General features: G+C 40.2%; 1 protein-coding gene across 8 annotated transcripts in view; it reads left to right on the top strand.

The window, feature by feature from the left end:
• Window positions 1–393: 393 nt before the first annotated feature.
• The window catches only part of Wdr37 (WD repeat domain 37), a 69,135-nt gene continuing 50,902 nt past the window's right edge, over window positions 394–18,626 (top strand). For 2 of the 8 annotated variants that reach the window (NM_172445.3, NM_001039389.2), the window contains exons 1-4: window positions 1,450–1,624; window positions 11,229–11,406; window positions 15,566–15,662; window positions 18,399–18,494. In NM_172445.3, the coding sequence (NP_766033.1) occupies window positions 11,269–11,406; window positions 15,566–15,662; window positions 18,399–18,494 (331 nt within the window). In that variant the 5' untranslated portion in view covers window positions 1,450–1,624; window positions 11,229–11,268. Of the gene's footprint in view, window positions 717–757; window positions 1,012–1,426; window positions 1,625–1,777; window positions 1,858–11,228; window positions 11,407–12,505; window positions 13,875–15,565; window positions 15,663–18,398; window positions 18,495–18,626 lie in introns of those variants that run through there. The other 6 variants (XM_006516470.3, XM_006516469.3, NM_001039388.2 and 3 more) reach the window with 6 other exon arrangements.

Genomic DNA, 18,626 nt, shown 5'->3' with positions numbered 1-18,626 from the left:
ATCATTAACAGCAGAATGTCTTATGCATTCTTTGTTACTAGTTAAAATTTTCTTAAATAAATATCACAGCCTCCAAATTTGACAGTGATTTCTCTGAGAAGCCAAATCTTTTTTTTCTCAGTTCATATTTATAGACTGTTACTAGTGATAAGCTTTGTATACTATATTTTTTTTAAAAAAAGATTTATTTATTTATTTTATGTATACAAGTACACTCTAGCTGTACAGATGGTTGTGAACCACCATGTGGTTGCTGGGGTTTGAACTCAGTTTAAGAGCAGTCAGAGCTCTTAACCATTGAGCTATCTCTCCAGCCCCCTGAATATTATACTTGATACACAAGTAACCCACAATTTCTTGTACAGAATGTTTTGGTTATTCGAGTCTCCAAATACGATAAATTTATTTCTTCTCCAGCAAACATCTTGCATTACTGCTTCTTGAATCTGAACCTTCAGTTTTATCTTATAGGAAGAATGTTGACCCATATAGAAGGAAAATACTATCATGCTTTTACTGTAGGTGAGTTTTAAACATCTAGTTCAAGTTGCTCGCAGAGACAAGGCTGTTTATGTAACAGCTCCATTCTGCTATGTAGGTCTTCCCAACCCTGATTAACGGGGAAAAGCGGCTCAAGTCCCACCTTTTGCAGTGAACAGCTGATTCTATTTTCCCCTCTTAGCCAATGGTGATCAGATATTTCAGAAGGAAACTGGGTGAGTCATCTTCTGCAGATAAGCTGAAATATTAATAGTTCTATCTCTACCAGGCTCTCCTGCAGCCAGCTAGCAAGACTCCCACTGAGCCCTGCCTGAGGAGCCATTCCTAGCAGATCAGCCTGTAAAGCAGTTGGATTTGAGAGATTCTGAAAGCGATTACGTTAAATAGTACACTCGACTTTGCATTTTAATAGATTATTTTTCTTACCAGTTTTTGGGCTGTGCGAGTGTTTAGGACAGATGGACTTAAAACCTGCCTGACCGTGGACCCCTCACCGGAATCCCTGCAGTGGTAAGTACCCACGGTCCGGGAGGCTGTGTGTGCTTCTCCCTGTTACCGACGCTACAGGGTCTCGGGGAGCAATTCGTGCAAGGATCGCGTGTACCGTTAGTGTGTGGTGCAGAATTTGGGGTCTAGCAGTGCCTGTAAGCACCTTGGGAAAGCTCCTAACAGGGAAAGCGCTGAGCCTACTTGCGCCACCAGGGGACGCCATACTCGTTCTGCAGTCACTCGCTGGGTCTTGGCTCAGCGCGCTGCTAGGCCATAGTTTAGGTCTCCAGGACCCGGCGTCAAAGCCGAAAGCCAAAACAGGAGACTATCCCGCGGAACAAGCCTGTGGGACTGAGCGAAGGAGACCAGGAAAGAACTTCCGCAGCCGTTGGGCATGGGGCGGAGCTTCCGGTCTGTTTTTTTTTTTTTAAGGACCATCTCTGAGGGCGGGACTTCCGCAGTTACCGGAAGTACGGGCGCGCCAGTTCGGGTCGCCGGGTTGTGTCAGTGCGGGAATCGGCCGGTTTTTTTTCCTGCTCTGGGTCTGCCTCGGGAGCCTCGTCGCGGGGGGATCTACGAATTGAGTGCGACGTAGGCTGGTTCCAGGCGGACGCGAGTGCTGCTGCTGTGACAGGTGACGCCATCTTCTCAGCTGTCTGGCTTGGCATCCTTCTCGGGCGCTCGGGGGATGTCAGGTGTCCGGGTGGCGGTGGGGACGAGGCTTCGAGGTGGATGAAGGATACAGTCCTAATCCTGCGCACTCTCTCTGGCTCCCTGTGTACTCAAGTGGCGTCTACCTGGCTGTCTGTGTCCCGTGGGAAGCCCAGAGTTTTCGAAGATGGTGGCCTTCGATCCCGCAAAGACGGGGTATGGCCTCTGGGAAGGAGGAAGGGTGGGGGGCGGAGATGGGGTAAGCAGATGCTGAAGTGGTAAAACCCCGCCACGCCTTTGTTTCTCTTTCTGAAGACTTCCTTTTCTTCCCCGTACACTTCTATTTCCTAAGTTTTAAGGCATCATAATGGGCCAGTTTTACCAAAAAGTTGCATAAATATGCCATTTCACTTCGCGAGCAGACATAACCGAACGATTGATCAGGTTCTTAGAGGTTTTATCATCTAACTTGAACTCTTCGATGTTTCTTGTGCTTGAAGACGAGGACCGTTAGCTCTACACCACTCACTCTCTTGCCCGGATGTAGATTGCTAGGCAGTTTCTTTGAAGTTCAGATGGGTTTTCTTTACATTGCTTATTGTGGCCTACAAAGTATGCCATCAAAGCGGTACTGAAACCTTTTTACCTCTAAGCAGTACACCTGGTGATAATAAGCCTCCAGGATACTTCTCCCTTTTCTAAGAAATCTTCTATTATGCTACCTTCCTTGCTGTTTTGGTTACTTTGCCGATCACATTTTCAAGTGTTTGTAAATTCTCTTTGACACCTAAGCCACATACTTGAGCATAGTATATATAAATATAACCTGACCAAAGTAAGTAGAGGCCTTCTATTAGTGTTGCCCATAGGAGACGCAGAGCAGTGGCCAGTGGCCACATGAAATAACAGTGTGACCTTGATGTTTATGACAGCTACGTTTTTGCAGTGTATATCAAGCCTTCTTGCATAAATTTCTGGACACAGGACCTAAGTATGCTTCCTTTGGTTTTCTTACTCTGAGATGTTACTTCCTTTAGTATAGGTACGTTGGTCTGTTATCTTACTTTGCCCTTGATTTGAGGTAAAATCCTTGGGGTTGGGTATTTCCCCCAGCAGTGATACTAAGAGTTTTGTTAGTTGTCCTGTCCTGATTTATTCAAAGAAAGATATGCTTTCTAGATTTGAATTTCTTTTTTGGTTATTGAGAAAAAAATTCTTGGTGGTAGCTTATTTAATTACTGATGCCTGTCAGCTCAGTGCCATCCTTAGACTCGATAAGTGTGCATCATTTGCCTTCATCTCATCAGTGACAGAACATTTTAAGTAACTTAATTCTGGTGACAGATTTCCAAGGTTGCGTGTAGAGACCATTCTCTTTTCTGTTACTGGTTAGATATTGCATTGATTCAGCCCTCTAGAAGTTAATTTTAAAAGTACTATTACAATCAACACTTAAAATATTAATATTATTAATACCTTTATTGAACTTTTGGAGGTTCAGTGACATTTTATAGTTTATACTACCATCTGCAAATTATATAACCATCTTTTTAATGTATAACTAACATTTTTGGGATAAACCGGGTATTTATTTTGAAATAAATCAGTTTTTTCTTGTTGAAAGAAAATTAAAATTCTTCCTCCAAAGTATGAAATAGAGAGTAATGTTTTATATTATCTCAAATAAAAGCATACATTGTTTGTTGTATTGCTTATAAAACTACTTCAGCAGGCTTCCTGTTTGGTTGTATGTACTTAATAAAAATCTGATACTGTAGGTAGTAACACCTTACTGTGGAACATACATACTAAAAAGAGCCTTGAAAAGAGAGAGAGCTAAGTGTTCATTGGTGCGGTTTAATGTTATACCATTTACCAAGGTAGTGAATTTGGTATATTAACAGTGTGTGTAGAGATTTTATTCATTTGTTAAATATGTTGCACTAAAGCTGGACATGTATTGTTCTGCCTTGTTTATAAACAGCAGAGAAGAGGATATGCCCATGACAGCATGGAATAAGGACAGATGAGTTTGGCAGGCCAACCAGTTAGGAGTGCAGGAGAAACTATATTGCAGCTTTACATTTAATGTACTGATCTGTCTTACTGAACTGGGTGAATTGATGTGAGTGTTTGAAAGAAAGTAATTACCTTTTGGAGCTTTAGATTCTTTCTTTTTAAAAACATATATAGGTGAATTAGTGCATAGTAAAAGTAACTTTATAAAATAATTTGTTTGGTGTGATGCTGGTGATGAAACCCAAGGTCTCAGCTATGCCTAGCAATCAGCCTCCTTCCCATTGAGCTACATCCCACCCCAGATGTATTTTCTCTTTTTTTATGAGACAGTTCCTCTCTGTGAAGCCTTGGCTGTCCTGTCTTGGGATTCTCTATTTAGACCAGATTAGACTGGCCTTGAACTCAGAGATCTGCCTGCTTCTACACCCCCCCTCCCCCCCCCCAGTGCTCGGATTAAAGGCATGCACCATTATGCCCAGGTAGACCTATTTTATTTTCAGAGTGAAAGAGTTTTCTTTCTCTTTTGAGCTACCTTTTGTTTTGCTTTTTTTTGTTTTGTTTTGTTTTGTTTTTCGAGACAGGGTTTCTCTGTGTAGCCCTGGCTGTCCTAGAGCTCACTCTGTAGACCAGGCTAGCCTCGAACACAGAAATCCGCCTGCCTCTGCCTCCCTAGTGCTAGGATTAAAGGCATGCCACCACGCCCGGCTTCAGTTACCTTTTTAATACTGTCTAGTTTGTAAAATACCATCAGACTACAAATTGAAGTTGAAAATTCTCCCTCACAGTGGTTTTGTGTGAGGATCAGTGCCTCTGTATTTGTGGATCAATTTCAGTCTCATAAGCGACAGTCTGTGGTAGTTTTTCAACCTCAGGTCGACCCACAATTGACTTTCTCCCCTTTGCTTTCCATTCTTTCTGTTTTCACTTGGCTAGCTTGTGCTCTGTGTATACCGCTTGAGTATTTCTTGTACAAGTGACTACTGTCTTGTGTACCTTCTTGCTAGGATCACAAACCCCAAACCTCTGAATTTTTTTAGTAATTCAAATATTTAATTAATTGTATCCGCATGAGGGCCATGTGAGTGCAGTGGCCACAGAAGCCAGAGAGGAAATCAGATTCTTTAGAGCAGAGATTCTTAATTTGTGGGTTGTGACCTTCACAGGGGTTGCCTAAGACTATTGGAAAACAAAGATAATTACATTATGATTCATAACAGTAGCAAACTTACAGTTATGAGGTAGCAGTGAACGTAATTTTATGGCTAGGGGTCACGACAACATGAAGAACTGTATTAAAGGGATGTAACAGTAGGAAGGTCAAGATTACTCTAGAGTTGCACGTGGTGGTGAGTTGCCTGACCGTTCCTGCAGTGAACTTGTTTCCTCTGGTAGAGCAGCATAGGTTCTTAGCCTCTGAGTCATCCTTTTATTTTTTTGAGACAGGGTTTCAGGTAACCTAGGATGGCCTTGAACTCCCTTTTCAAGCAAGGCTGGATTTGAGTTTTGATCCTCCTGCCACTTTCTCTCTAATTACTTTTTGTTAATACATGGTTAGTTCATGTTAGTACCTGGTTTGGCAGCTGTCTTAGTGAGGGTTTCCATTGCTGTGAAGAGGCACCATGACCAAGGCAACTCTAATAAAGGACCACATTTAATTGGGGCTGTCTTACAGGTTCAGAGATTCAGTCCATTTTCATCAAGGTGGGAAGCATGGCAGCATCCATGGCACTAAAGAATGAGCTGAGACTTCTACATTTTTGTTCTGAAGTCAAACAGGAGAAGACTGTCTCTAGGCATCTAGGAGGAGGGCTTCAAAGCCCACCTGCACAGTGACACACTTCCTCTAGCAAGGACACGTCCACTCCAACAGGCCACACTTCCTAATAGTGCCACTCCCTCAACCAAGCCTATTTAAACCAGCACAGAAGCCGTCACGTACTTCCATTTTTTTGATGTAGTGTGAATGGAAGGAAATGATACTAGGAACTGGAGTAGTTACTTTTCTTATTACCGAGGGAGGCCGGGGCCAACTTTCTGACTCAAAACAACTTAAGCAAGGGAGGTTTGTTTTGGTTCACAGTTGAGAGGAATGCAGCCCATAGAGACCTGTTGTTGGGAGTGTTCCAGTCCATGGCGCCAGTGAGGAAGCACAGAATTGGTGCTCTGCTAGCTTTCTTCTTCCCTCTCATTGAGTCCCGGACCCCAGCCCAAGAGAGGTGGCAGTGAACAGAGCTAAGATGTGTGTCTTCTTCTCCACTCTCTAATTTTCTCTCACAGATACAATCAAATGTGTGTCTCATTAATGTCCTCTGTATTTTTAGTTCAGTTAAGTCAGCAAGCATAGGACCAGTACAGATTTCTGGGGGGAAAGATAGAGGTTGGAGGTTGTAAATATAGAGGCAGAAGTAAAGATGAAGATAATGTCACAGAGAAAGACTGATGACAGATTACAGCTACCGGGAGGAGCTGGTGTTCCTAGTGTAGGAGCTACAGGTACAGAGACAGAAGTTGTGGACCTACCAGACATGTCTGGAGGTCCAGTGCTGGTTTTGCTTCCACATTACCATTTTGTTTAACCTGGGGGCTAGCTTTGCTAGGTATAGTCTGCTTTTCAGGCTAACCTTAACATCAGGGGCTGTTAGAAGAAAAGATGCTAGTAAATTTCATATGGATAAAAAGCACCTGACAAGTTACTGGGTTCCAACTGTGACTCATTTGTTCAAAACAACTAGATGCTTGTGATGCTTGAGGTGACAGCTGACAACATATCCTAGTTACAGAAAATATGAGGCAGTAATTGAAATACACTGTCCATACTGTACAGAAGAGCTGCACACAGAATGCTAAGATGAGAGGACTTTGATGTCTCCTTTAATTGGAATAGATGAAGAGTAGGCTTTCAGATAATGAGCGGGGTCTTGCACATTCTGACTATGGATCTAAAGCTACTGCATAGCAGTTACAGAAACAGAGTCAGCCAGTTTTCCTGAAGAATAAATAAGAACTTTAATTGGATGTCTGACTCCATGTTGGAAACTGCATTTTCTTTCCTGCCTACTGTTCTGTCAGTTGTTTCCAAACCTTCAGAAGGAGAAATTGGAGGTGAAAATCCTAAATCCAGGATTCTTATGGAAGCAAAGGTTGGTTGACACCTTTACTCTTCTAGAGAGAGACTAAATATTGTCATTAGTTTACCAAACCCAGCATGTTGCATGCCTGTGTGTTTACTAATAACATACCAGCTTAGAGGCCCCTGGAATGATAAAAGATCTTTCCTACTTTCTTACCACTGATGAGGTTAGAACTCTGGAAATAAAAACACTGCTTTTGGGAAAAAAGGGGTTGGGAAAAACTAAAAAAAAAAAATTTCCCATAGAGGAAAAATGAAGTACAGTTAGGAGCACTGGACATTATACATAAAATGAATGGAAGATTGAAAGATGGAGAAGGAAAGGTAAATAGACTAACTGGCTAAGTCCCTGGGATCTGAAACATGAAGTACAATTTAATTTCCTTTTCCGTTACATGTTCCTACTTTGATGTTGTAGAAGTATGCAACCTAGGGACAGCAAAGGGCTCAGGCAAAGAACAATATAAAACAGAAGAAAGAAAGCAATCAACTCGATTTCTGGCCATGGCAAAAAGTGATGACTCAGCAGTTCAGAGCGCATGTTGCTCTTCCAGAGGATGGTGCTTTGATTTCTAGCAGCTACCTGGTGGCTCACAACCATCTATAACTCCAGCTCCAGGGAATTAAATGCCCTCTTTTGACCTCTGTGGGCACTAGGCATACATGTTGCACACAGGCATACACACAGGCAAAACACTCATAAAATCAAAAGGGGCTATCCCTCTGTAGTGGCAAGGAAATTGCGGGGACCGGTAAGATCATCCTCAGCCATGGCAATCTGAGTGAAAGCCAAAGAGGAGGATGGACTATTGTGCCACCACTCAGAAGTAACCAGGAGTCTTCCTCATGTGACAGAACAGGGAGGGAGCCTTAATTCACTTTCTGCCTTCTGTATTATTCTGGCAGCAGTAAGCAATACTTCTGTTTGTCAAAGCAGTTCTAAGAAAGGCCTGCTGTAACAGTTCCCAAGGCTGATAGCATTATGTCCAAAAGGTCAGAGTTTCAATTAAGCATCAGCTGGTGAATGAAGAACCAGGAAAATCTCAAACTCAAATGAGGGGTGGGGGGAGGGGGGGGGAGAGAGAGAGAGAGAGAGAGAGAGAGAGAGAGAGAGAGAGAGAGAGAGAGAGATTTAAAGAAAATGCTAGCACAAATATGGCACTGATTAGAATTATTGACAGGAATTTAAAATTTACCATCTTAAAACTTTTAAGATCTAGATATAAAATCATGCAGCTATAGACATCCGATTTTTGACAGGTGTCGAAAACATATATTTATGGTGGGAAAACTATGTATCCACATGTAGATTGAAATTAGAACCTTCTACCTTGTCACAATATACTCAAATGAATTAGAGATCTTCATGGAAGATGGAAATTTGAAACTGCTAGAGGAAAACAGTCGAAGATATAGTCAAGAGCTGTCCCATCAGGACTCTTCAGGTGTTTCGGAAATAACAGCAAGGATTGACAGATGGGGCTTCAGTACTTAAAGGGTGCTTCATAGCAAAAGAAGTAGAGTGAAGAGACACCATCTAGAATGTCAGTGAATACCTATTCATCTAACAAAACAATACCTATTCAGAACATAGAGAATTAGATACCAAAAAACCAACCCAATCAGTACAGTTACTAAGTGGGAAAACAAGTTGAACAAATACCTTTTTTTTTTTTTTTTTGGTGTTTCGAGACAGGGTTTCTCTGTGTAGCCCTGGCTGTCCTGGAACTCACTTTGTAGACCAGGCTGGCCTCGAATTCGCCTGCCTCTGCTGGGATTAAAGGCATGAGCCACCATGCCCGGCAGAACAAATACTTTTTAAGGTAATTTTTACTCTGTCTTTTAAAAATTTTATGTGCATTGGTGTTTTGCTTACATGTGTGTCTGTGTGAGAGTGTCAGTTATCCTGGAACTGGAGTTACAGGAGTTGTAAGCTGCCATGTTGCTGGGAATTGAACCCTGGTCCTCTGGAAGAGCAGCCAGTGCTCTTACTTGTTGAACCATCTCTCCAGCCCTAAACAAATACTTTTCAAATGAAGAACTACAGATGGCTAATGTTCAACATCTTTATCCATCAGTAAACTGCAAATCCAAACTAGATTGAGATTTTGTTTCTCCCAGTTAGAATGCCTATTGTTGGCTTTCTTCTTTCTTTTAATTTCTCCTTCATTCTTCTTTTTTGTTTTTGTTTTTTTTTTTTTTGAAACTGTGTAGCTCTGGCTGTCCTGCAACTTGATCTGTAGACTAGGCTAGCCTCCAACTGGGAGATCCTCCTGTCTCGTCTTCCAAGTGTTGGTGTTAAAGGTGTGTGCTACCACCACCTGGCTCTTAGTTGGCTTTCTGTTGCTGTGATAAACATCAAGACTAAGAGCAACTCTGGGAGAAAAGGGTATATTTGACGTAGAGTCCGTTCCAAAGCAGAGACTCAAGGTAAGAATCTGGAGACAGGACTAAAGCAGAGAGTATGGAGGAGTGCAATTTACTGGCTTATTCCCCTTGGATTGCTTATACAACCCAGGGGTGCTACCTCCCACAGTGGCCTGGGCCCTACTACATCAATCTGTGGAGGCTTACTCTCAATTAAGAGTTCTCTTTCCCAGACATGTCTAGATTTGTGTCAAGTTCTATCAACCAGTCCATCTATCTTCAAGAAAAAACAAAACAAAACAAAAACAACAACAAAACAACTCAACCAACCCACCAAATGTTGTTTAGGATGTAGAGAAAAGAGGAATTCTGTATACTGTTGGTGGAAATATAAACCAGTTCATTCACTATCTAAATCAGTGGGAGAGTCCTCAAAAAGCTAAATATGTTTTATAAATAGTATTGTATGGTCCAACTCTACAGCTCTTGGGTAAATATTACAGATTTGGGCCACAGGGTCACAGCATTCTGTCTCTCGTCTTTTTTTTTAAATGTGAATTCAAGGGAATGAGCTTGAGTTGTCAGCCTTAGCATCTCCCTTCCCAGTGTCAAAGTCTGAACATGCTTAGGTAATCTCCAGGAAAGTAGAGATAGGAGAGGGAATGTCCATGGGTATCAGTATTGATCTGTATTTGAAAATAATCAATGTAATTAAACCCTGTGTAGGTCAACAATGAAAATCTATGGCCTCATAGAAATTGGTACAGAAGCCGGGCAGTGGTGGCACACACCTTTAATCCCAGCACTTGGGAGGCAGAGGCAGGCGGATTTCTGAGTTCGAGGCCAGCCTGGTCTACAGAGTGAGTTCCAGGACAGTTAGGGCTACACAGAGAGACCCTGTCTCGAAAAACCAAAAAAAAAAAAAAAAAAAAAAATTGGTACAGAAAAAGCATGGTAATTCAGGACTTACTTGTGAAATAAGCTCATAGAAAACATATGAGAAAGAAATATCAATGGGTAAATAACTATAGAAAACCCACAGCTAGCTTCATTCTCAGGGGTGAAGGCATTCTTACCTCGAAATAGTGAAATGTCTAGCCAAAAGTAGAAGGAAAATAAGACTTGCAAATGAAAAAGAAAGAAATGTCCTCATTCTTTCAGGTGGAACAGTAATTTACATTAAAAACATGACCAAATAATCTACAGAATATTTTTTTCTAAAATTTATAAAGAAATTCAGTAAGAATGTGAGATATAAGCTTAATACACAGTAATCTTTTATATTTTTGTAGTTAACATATGAAAACAAAGGAAAATAGTGTTTAAAATGTTTAAAAACTATTAAAAAAGATTTGTAGTGAATTGGGTTTTTCATTTAGCACTAAACTGGAAACTGATGAAAGATTAAATATTTTATCGGTTTGAAGCCCCAAATCAACAGATTTATCAAAAATTATTTTTAAGGTTACAGCAAGAATTAAAAAAAAGTTTCTTGTATGGGTGGCTTGCTTTCATGTCTGTCTGTACAATATGTGTGCTTGGTGTGGGTGGAGGCGGAAGGCCTCAGATCCTCTGGAGCTGTGAGCCACCTCATGGGTGTAGGGAAATGTAATCTCAGGTTCTGTTTTGTTTTGTTTTTTTTCGAGACAGGGATTCTCTGTGTAGCCCTGGCTGTCCTGGAACTCACTCTGTAGACCAGGCTGGCCTCGAACTCAGAAATCTGCCTGCCTCTGCCTCCCAAGTGCTGGGATTAAAGGCATGTGCCACCACGCCCGGCGAACTCTCAGGTTCTTAACCACTAAGTAAGTGATCTCTCTAACCCACAAAGCAGCAATTTTTGAGATTGAAAAAAAAAATCCCACTGGTTTAGATAGACTTTTGAAAATTAAAGGTTAGATTAACACTTTTGAGAGAGATTTAAACAACAAGAATCACTGTAGCTGACCATAACACTTGAGTTCTGTATTGTTTCGTGAGCTCTCACTTGAGTAAGAAATCCTTACCTTGTTTGCTGATTATTTGAATTTGCTGTATCAGAAATGAAGTACTTGTTTTCCCTGCTGTTATTTAGCTTATTGCAGGAGTGACCAGGACACTACCTTCTAGAAGTAATGCCCACAGAAAGCGGAAGTTGTTCAACTGCTCGCCAAGCAAAACAAAAGCGCAAGTCTCATAGCCTTTCTATACGAAGAACTAACAGCTCAGAACAAGAGAGGACTGGACTGCCAAGAGAAATGTTAGAAGGACAAGTAAGTCAGCCTCGGTCAGCTCCCATTGTGTAAAGATGACGTCATGCTTGAAGTGTGATTGAAATAAGCTAATGCATGTGGGTCTCGAAAGCCAAAGAAAGGCTCACACTGACAGACAAAGCACAGGATCTCTATGTAATCCTGTCTTGGAACTTGGCATGTAGACCAGGCTGGCCTCGAACTCATAGAGGTCCACCTGCCCCCCGCCTCCCAAGTGCTGTAATTAAAGGCATGTGCCACCATGCTTGGCTAAGGTATATCTATATAATATATAAGGTATATCTATATAATATATATAAGGTATATCTATATAATATATAAGGTATATCTATATAATATATCTATAACAAAAAGATATGGTGTGACAATTACAATAAGGACTTGGTTAACTCTTTGTACAGGTTAGTTGTCTAGATTTTCCAGCCAGGTTTTTGTTCCTGATGCTCTAAAGAAAAGGGGAGAATTAAAAATTTGGTGCTCTTTCTGCTTCTGAAGTGACTTGCCTTTGTCCTTGTCTCTGCTGTATATAGTGAGTATACCGTCCTTTGATGAATGTAATGATACATGGCTAAGAATGTTAAGTTTTGCTCATACTTTTCTAGTGTCTTTATAGATGTCAAAAAAGGTGGGAATTTTGAAGAGTATTATTGTGAAATCTAGATAAAGTAGGCTTTATTAAAATCATCATATATAGTGATACCTATATAGGAATACATTAATACTTTTGTAAGCATTTTTTTTTCACAATTAGACTGTATCAGCCATATTGCTATGGGATAGAGAGAATTGAATATGAGGAATTGGCCTTATTGGCCTTTATGAATGTTGGATCTTTTTTATTTTTATTTTTATTTTATTTTGTTTTTTTTTTTTTAACTTTTTAATTTTTTTTTTGGACACAGTGTTTCTCTGTGTAGCCCTGGTTGTCCTGGAACTCACTTTGTAGACCAGACTGGCCTGGAACTCAGAAATCTGCCTGCCTCTGCTTCCCAAGTGCTGGGATTCAAGGCGTGCGCCACCACTGCCCCAGAACGTTGGATATTATTAGAACCACATAAGAACTTCCTGCATGTGACTTTTTGTATATAAATCCTATATTCAATACTTTAATACCATTGGCAGTAGTGCTTATCTAAAAAAACCAAAAGGATTATGGGCTGCCGTGGAGTTGATGCAGTGTGGATGCTGGGAATATAACCCTGTCTTTAGGAAATAATGGGGAAAGGGCGCTCGCTGCTGCTCGTTCAGTGCAGCTGCTTTTTACAGGTTCTTTTTTTTTTTTCTTAGTCACAGTATGGACACACACACACACACACACACACACACACACACTATCATTTCTTTAGTCACAGTATGGACACACACACACATATACTATCATTTTTTTTTCCTGTTGTTTTGAGAAAGGGTCTTGTTATACGTAGGTCAGTCTGACTTTGAACTTGGGCTTGGAATCCTTTGTCACAGTTGCTCATGCCTTGGGATTGCAGGCATGCTGTGTGTTATCTTGCTTTTGCCTAAATGTTTCTCACCTACAGTTGGTTGACTCTACAGTTGTAGAACTTTGAATTTAGAAGCTCAACTCTGCCCTGTCTACTTTATACAAAAAGTTATATTTTAACTAGTGATGGATATAAAGAACATAAAAATAGCTTTAACAGTATTTACCTTTGCTAGGTTGTAGCAGAGTACTATAAGCTAGTTAGTGTAGACAACATAAATTTTTGCATAATTCTGGAGGATAAAATCCAAGGTGAAGGGCCTCCCAAGGCCTCACTTGTAGCTTATGACTGCCACCTCTTGCATCCTCATGGTCTTTCCTCTTTGAGGGTTTTTCTTAACTCGTATAAGAACACCAGCAGTCATAATCAGTTAGGATCACCATTATGACTGCATTTTACTGGTCACTCCAGTAAAGATCTTGATTCTTAATATACTTACATTCAGGGGAATTCAGGTTTGGGGCACAATCCATTTCAGAGAGTAAAACTACAACTGTGTGGTAGGATTTCTGTGATGGTAGAAGTATTGTCCCTTTTGATAAAGGCTGGTGGCTACTAAGTGGACAGTATAGAGAAACAATCTAAGATGGTTCTTAAAAGCTTTTGATTTACTTATATTTATACCGGTGACAATTGTACTTTGTTTGCTGGCATATTCAAGACTTACTTCTCACATGAAGTGACTTTGTGTTTAGTGTTGTCTTCCATTGTGATGTAGTATGAGGGGATAAGTGTAGCTCACAGTAACTGCTACAGGGTGATTCACAACTCTTTCCACCTGAGCGAGGCAGACCTGTGTGCTGCTCTTGTGGTTCTGAACTTCCCATGTTAGCTAGATAGTACTTCTTGTTTACTGAGTATAGCTATTTGAACTGGAGCCAACAGCGTGATCTGTGAGTGGCCGAGGTGAACCTCCCCTTTACAGGAGGGAAGAGAGTGATAGTGTTTGACGATGCGGCTGGCATGGTGGGTCTAAGTGGACTGCTGTGGGAGAGCAGAGGTGCTGAAATGTCAGGAGTCTTGCTTTACACAGTAGTCGGCTAGTCACAGTGGAGCAGTGCTCTCCTGCCTAATTGGGAACAGTATCAAAAAGAAGGTGAAGGTTAATCTCCATGGTACTATATTAGGTTAATGTTCTGTATCTTTAAGTAAATGTGAAGTTTTTTAGAGGGATGTTAAGATTGCCATTTCTACCAGATTCATTGTTTAAGCTAGCATGTATATATTTTAAGTGGTTCATGAAATTTATGTGAGAATACATAATTATTGAAAAACTCAAATTGTGGAAATGTTTAATTTTTCCTGAAATTTATATTTCTAAGAAGTGAACATGGCCCAAATGGGTACCTACTTTGTATGTTGACTAAACTGCTAGACATTTTGTTCTATTATGGGCAAGATTCCACCCCCCCCCCCCTCGGCTTTATAATGTCTTAGTTACAGAGTTATAGGAAGTCTCTCTAGTTTGTTTTAGGTGGTGAGGTACATGTCCAGTATAGATAGTCCATTGACATACCTGGTGTTGTTTGTTTTTAATAGCATGTCTAAAGGCTATTTGTAACATAGCTTCATTTTTGGGAATAGCCTTATTTCTCTACAAATTTGAATAAAGTCAACTCATGTTCCCTCTATGTCAGTGCAAAATAGAGTAAACTTTTTCCGTTGAAGAAAAAGTTCTGAGTCTAGAATATATATGACCAAGGCCCAAGAACACAGGTCATGTTCCCCTGTATAACACATTCTGTTGTAGAAGAGGGTAGAGGCCTTTTGTAGTCAAAGAACAGAAGGATGTCATACGTCACTGCACTAACCTGCATGCATTCTTTGGATATCTGGTAGACCGGCTGCAGCAAAGCAGGAGTCTTTGCTGTAGGTTTTGGATGTTCTTACAGTCTTAGCTATAGGTTTGGTGAATGCTTGAGGTGTGTGCACTTTAACAGTGCACTCTAGAAGGATTACCTAGCAGTCAGGATGTTAGAGGAAGACACAGAGGTTGATAGTAAATAGCTGTAAAAAAGGATGGAAGGCAGCTCCAGATCATTTGGGTTCTCAGTCTGAAACATTCCATTTCCACAGTTAAGATGTTTGGTCTCGCCGAGCATGGTGGCGCACGCCTTTAATCCCAGCACTCAGGAGGCAGAGGCAGGTGGATTTCTGAGTTCGAGGCCAGCCTGGTCTACACAGTGAGCTCCAGGACAGCCAGGGCTACACAGAGAAACCCTGTCTCGAAAAACCAAAGGGAAAAAACAAAAACGATGTTTGGTCTTTCAGTTAGTCTTTAAGATCTGCAGCCCGTATATGGCTTCTTAAGAGAGCTATGTTCACATGTGTAAAAGGAAACTTGTTATTTTGTGCTCTTAAATCTTTTATTTTTCTAGGAATACATTTTGATAATTGTTTCCTTTGTAGAGACTTGAATCTTAAATTTTTTTGAGTCTTGGGGATTGAACCCCTGTTAATAAGTACATGCTCTCACTGAGCTACATCCCTAGCTAAATTTTAAACTCTAGAAACATTCATATGTATAAGAAATATAATATATTATATTATAAAGAGTTTAAGATAAATGATGATTCACTTTGAAAAAAATATATTGTTGCCTGGTGTTAAATTGATTGATTTATTTATTTTAAACAAAAAATATTTCTCTTGTACAGGATTCTAAACTGCCGTCCTCAGTTCGCAGTACACTGCTGGAATTGTTTGGCCAGATAGAAAGAGAATTTGAAAATCTTTACATCGAAAACTTAGAATGTGAGTATCTCCTATCTTATTGTATTTTTAAAAAATTATTATTTATCCATAGAAGTCTTGGAGAACAATATTTGTGGGTTGAGAGTCATCACTCTATTCATTTCTGTTCTGTTGTTAAACCTGCTGACTTAACCATATTATTGGGTTGGAGCAGTGGCTCAGCTGTTAAGAACATTGGCTGCTCTTCAGAAGTCCTGGGTTCAGTTCTTAGTTAGCATCTACCTGACTGCTCACACTGTAATTTCCATTTCAGGAGATCCAATGCCCTCTTCTGACCTCAGAGGATAGCAGACGTTTGTGTAGTATATGGACATACATGCAGGAAGAACACCCATACAAATAAAGTAATATAAAAAAACCCTTACAGTTCTGTGGGCCTAGTATGATTCTTGCCAGAGTGATGTTGAATCCTGGCAGAGTTGTGTTCCTTTCTGCACCCTCCAGGAACAAACATTTCCTGCTTCTTTTGTGTGGTGACAGAATGCATTAATTGTGCTTTTAGGACTGGCCCCTTTGCTGTTTCTTTGGCTCATGTGCCCATCTCCTTTGGTGATGCAATGGTTCCTTTTGTTTCCTCTCTGATTTGCCTTTCTGTCTGTTGTAGTCCTGAGAATATGTGATTTGATTGAGCCCCGAGATATTCCAGGGTAACCCCCTCTACCTGCAGAACCCCCGAACTTAGAGGGTAACCCCCGTGTTAACAGGCATCATAGGGCTGGGCCCTGAGAATCTTTGAGGGCTTGTCAGATCAAACAACCAGAACTGAAGTTTTATACAAAATGAATACATTCCATTTTTTTTATATACCAAGCATACCATAAATTATATAAACCTTAATATATCCTTTCTTGAAAATTTCCAAAAACATGTTGATGTATTAGAGGTAAATCAAAAGAATTTTAAAATAGCTTCACTTTAGGTTTTTTTTTTTTTTTTTTTTTTAAATACATTCCTATATGTGCTTTTTAAAAAGGAAATTTATTTAACCCTTTGGCCCATCATACTATTTAAAGGAAAACATTTTCTGTATTTTTTTATTCTGCTTTGAATTCTTCTGGTTATTATTTTTCTTAGCATGAGTAGTCTTCTAGTTTTACATGAGACCAGATGTGTTAATGCTTCACCACTAGGAAGTTAATGTCTTTTGTTCCTTATTCTGTTATTGGGTAGTTTTCACGGGGAGTGTTTAGAACATGTCTACCATTTCAGTGAACTCTCATGGAACTTTGTGCTTTCTTTACCCTAAGAATTGCATGCATACTAATAAGCAGCAGTTAAATTGTAAGCTGTTTGCACTTTTTAATTTCTATGGTTGGATCAGTCATGAAGTAAAATGCAATCTTATCTCATTCACAATTTGCTCTTGGAAAATGTAATGTTTTAATATTGGGTTCTCCACATGACCTTTATCTTGAGAACTTAGAACAACAAAGATCCAATTTTGTTACAAAGTAAGTACCATGAATAGCATCAGATTTCAGGGAGGTTTTTCTAAGTATCAGAGTTTTAACAACTGAAATATTTTTGGTGTTTTCATTGTGATTTAAGATATTCTTGTCACAAAGCACTAACCCCCCCCTCCCCCAGTTAAAATGAAATCTTTAAAAATTACTAATGTTGGCAGGTGCTTTGACTTCATGTTGTCTAGTATTTAGGAGTTTTGTAGCTTCTTGGTACCCATAAGATAAAGTCCTTGTTGCTTGGTCTGTGTGTTGGATAGAGCCTTTGTCCTTAGCCTACTCCTGACCTTGACTTGTTTTAAACTTTGGTCACAAGTATCCTACTGTCCCAGGAGGCAAAGCATGTAGGCCCTAGCGCTGGGTGGACACGTGTTTAAATCAGGTCCTAGTTGTGCCAGGTTAGGACTTGGGGCTTTGAGAGCAGTTACTTGCCTGGGCAGGCAAGTCTTTTCTCAGTTTCATGGTGAGGATGCCTGAGGTTACTCCCTAGGTCCTCTGGTAGCAAGGAGGACCATAGTTTTCTGTATCTTCAGGTACTGTGTTCTTTTTAATGGCTCATTTTTATGGTTCTCTCCCCTGACACTCCCAATCTTGAATTTCCTATTAATTTTTCATTTTAAAATGTTAAAATCTTTGTTATACATAATCCTCATGTGAAGGTTTTTCTGGAGTCATGTACCAGTAGGTTACGTATTGTTACTATGTTTTTTCCTCAGTTGCAGTATCCACAGGTAAGCTATATATATTTTACTAAATCTTAGGCAGTATCAGACTGTTTTTAAATGCATGGAACTAGCAAAAAGGAAGCTGTGTTGAATAAGAATTTGGATGTATGCAAGTGGTGTGGTTAAGACCCTGAGAGTAACATCTTGACAGGGTCACAAGAGTGGATTTTCATTTATTTATTTTTAAAAATTGGATCTCATGTAGCACAGAGTGGCCTTGAATTTGAAATGTAGCCGAGGATAACCCTGAACTTCTGATCTTCTGGTGTCCACCTTCTAAGTGCTGAGATTGTAGGTATCCACAGCCAGTGTGTATGGTGTGTAATGAAGCCAGGTCTTCATGCGTGCTGGGTGAGCACTCCAGCAACTGAGCTGCATGCCCAGCCCTGGCTTTGCTCGTGGAATGATGGCTTGGGAAGTATAAATTATCACCTTGCTTTTTAGAATATTCTTCTCATCTTTGTCTTGACAGTCCCGATTCAACATTCATATGTATTTTAGTTTACAAGTGGTGAATACATATTTACATTTAGAAATGTTTTTATTTCTAGTGCGCAGAGAAATTGATACTCTTAATGAACGTTTAGCTGGTGAAGGACAAGCGATCGATGGGGCAGAATTGAGTAAGGGCCAACTCAAAACAAAAGGTAAGATATTTATAATGTATTGCATGTCGATTACTTACGAAGAAAACTGGGATTTCACGAGGGACACTGATTCTTGCTCTCTGCTAGCAGCCAGACTTGGAATACATAATTCAGGTCTAGGTCAGATGAGAA

The sequence above is a fragment of the Mus musculus genome, chromosome 13 (genome assembly GCF_000001635.26).
Source record: "Mus musculus strain C57BL/6J chromosome 13, GRCm38.p6 C57BL/6J".
NCBI classification, from domain to species: domain Eukaryota; kingdom Metazoa; phylum Chordata; class Mammalia; order Rodentia; family Muridae; genus Mus; species Mus musculus.
Note: the sequence above shows the minus strand (reverse complement) of the source record. Positions and strands in the feature narration are given on the sequence as shown.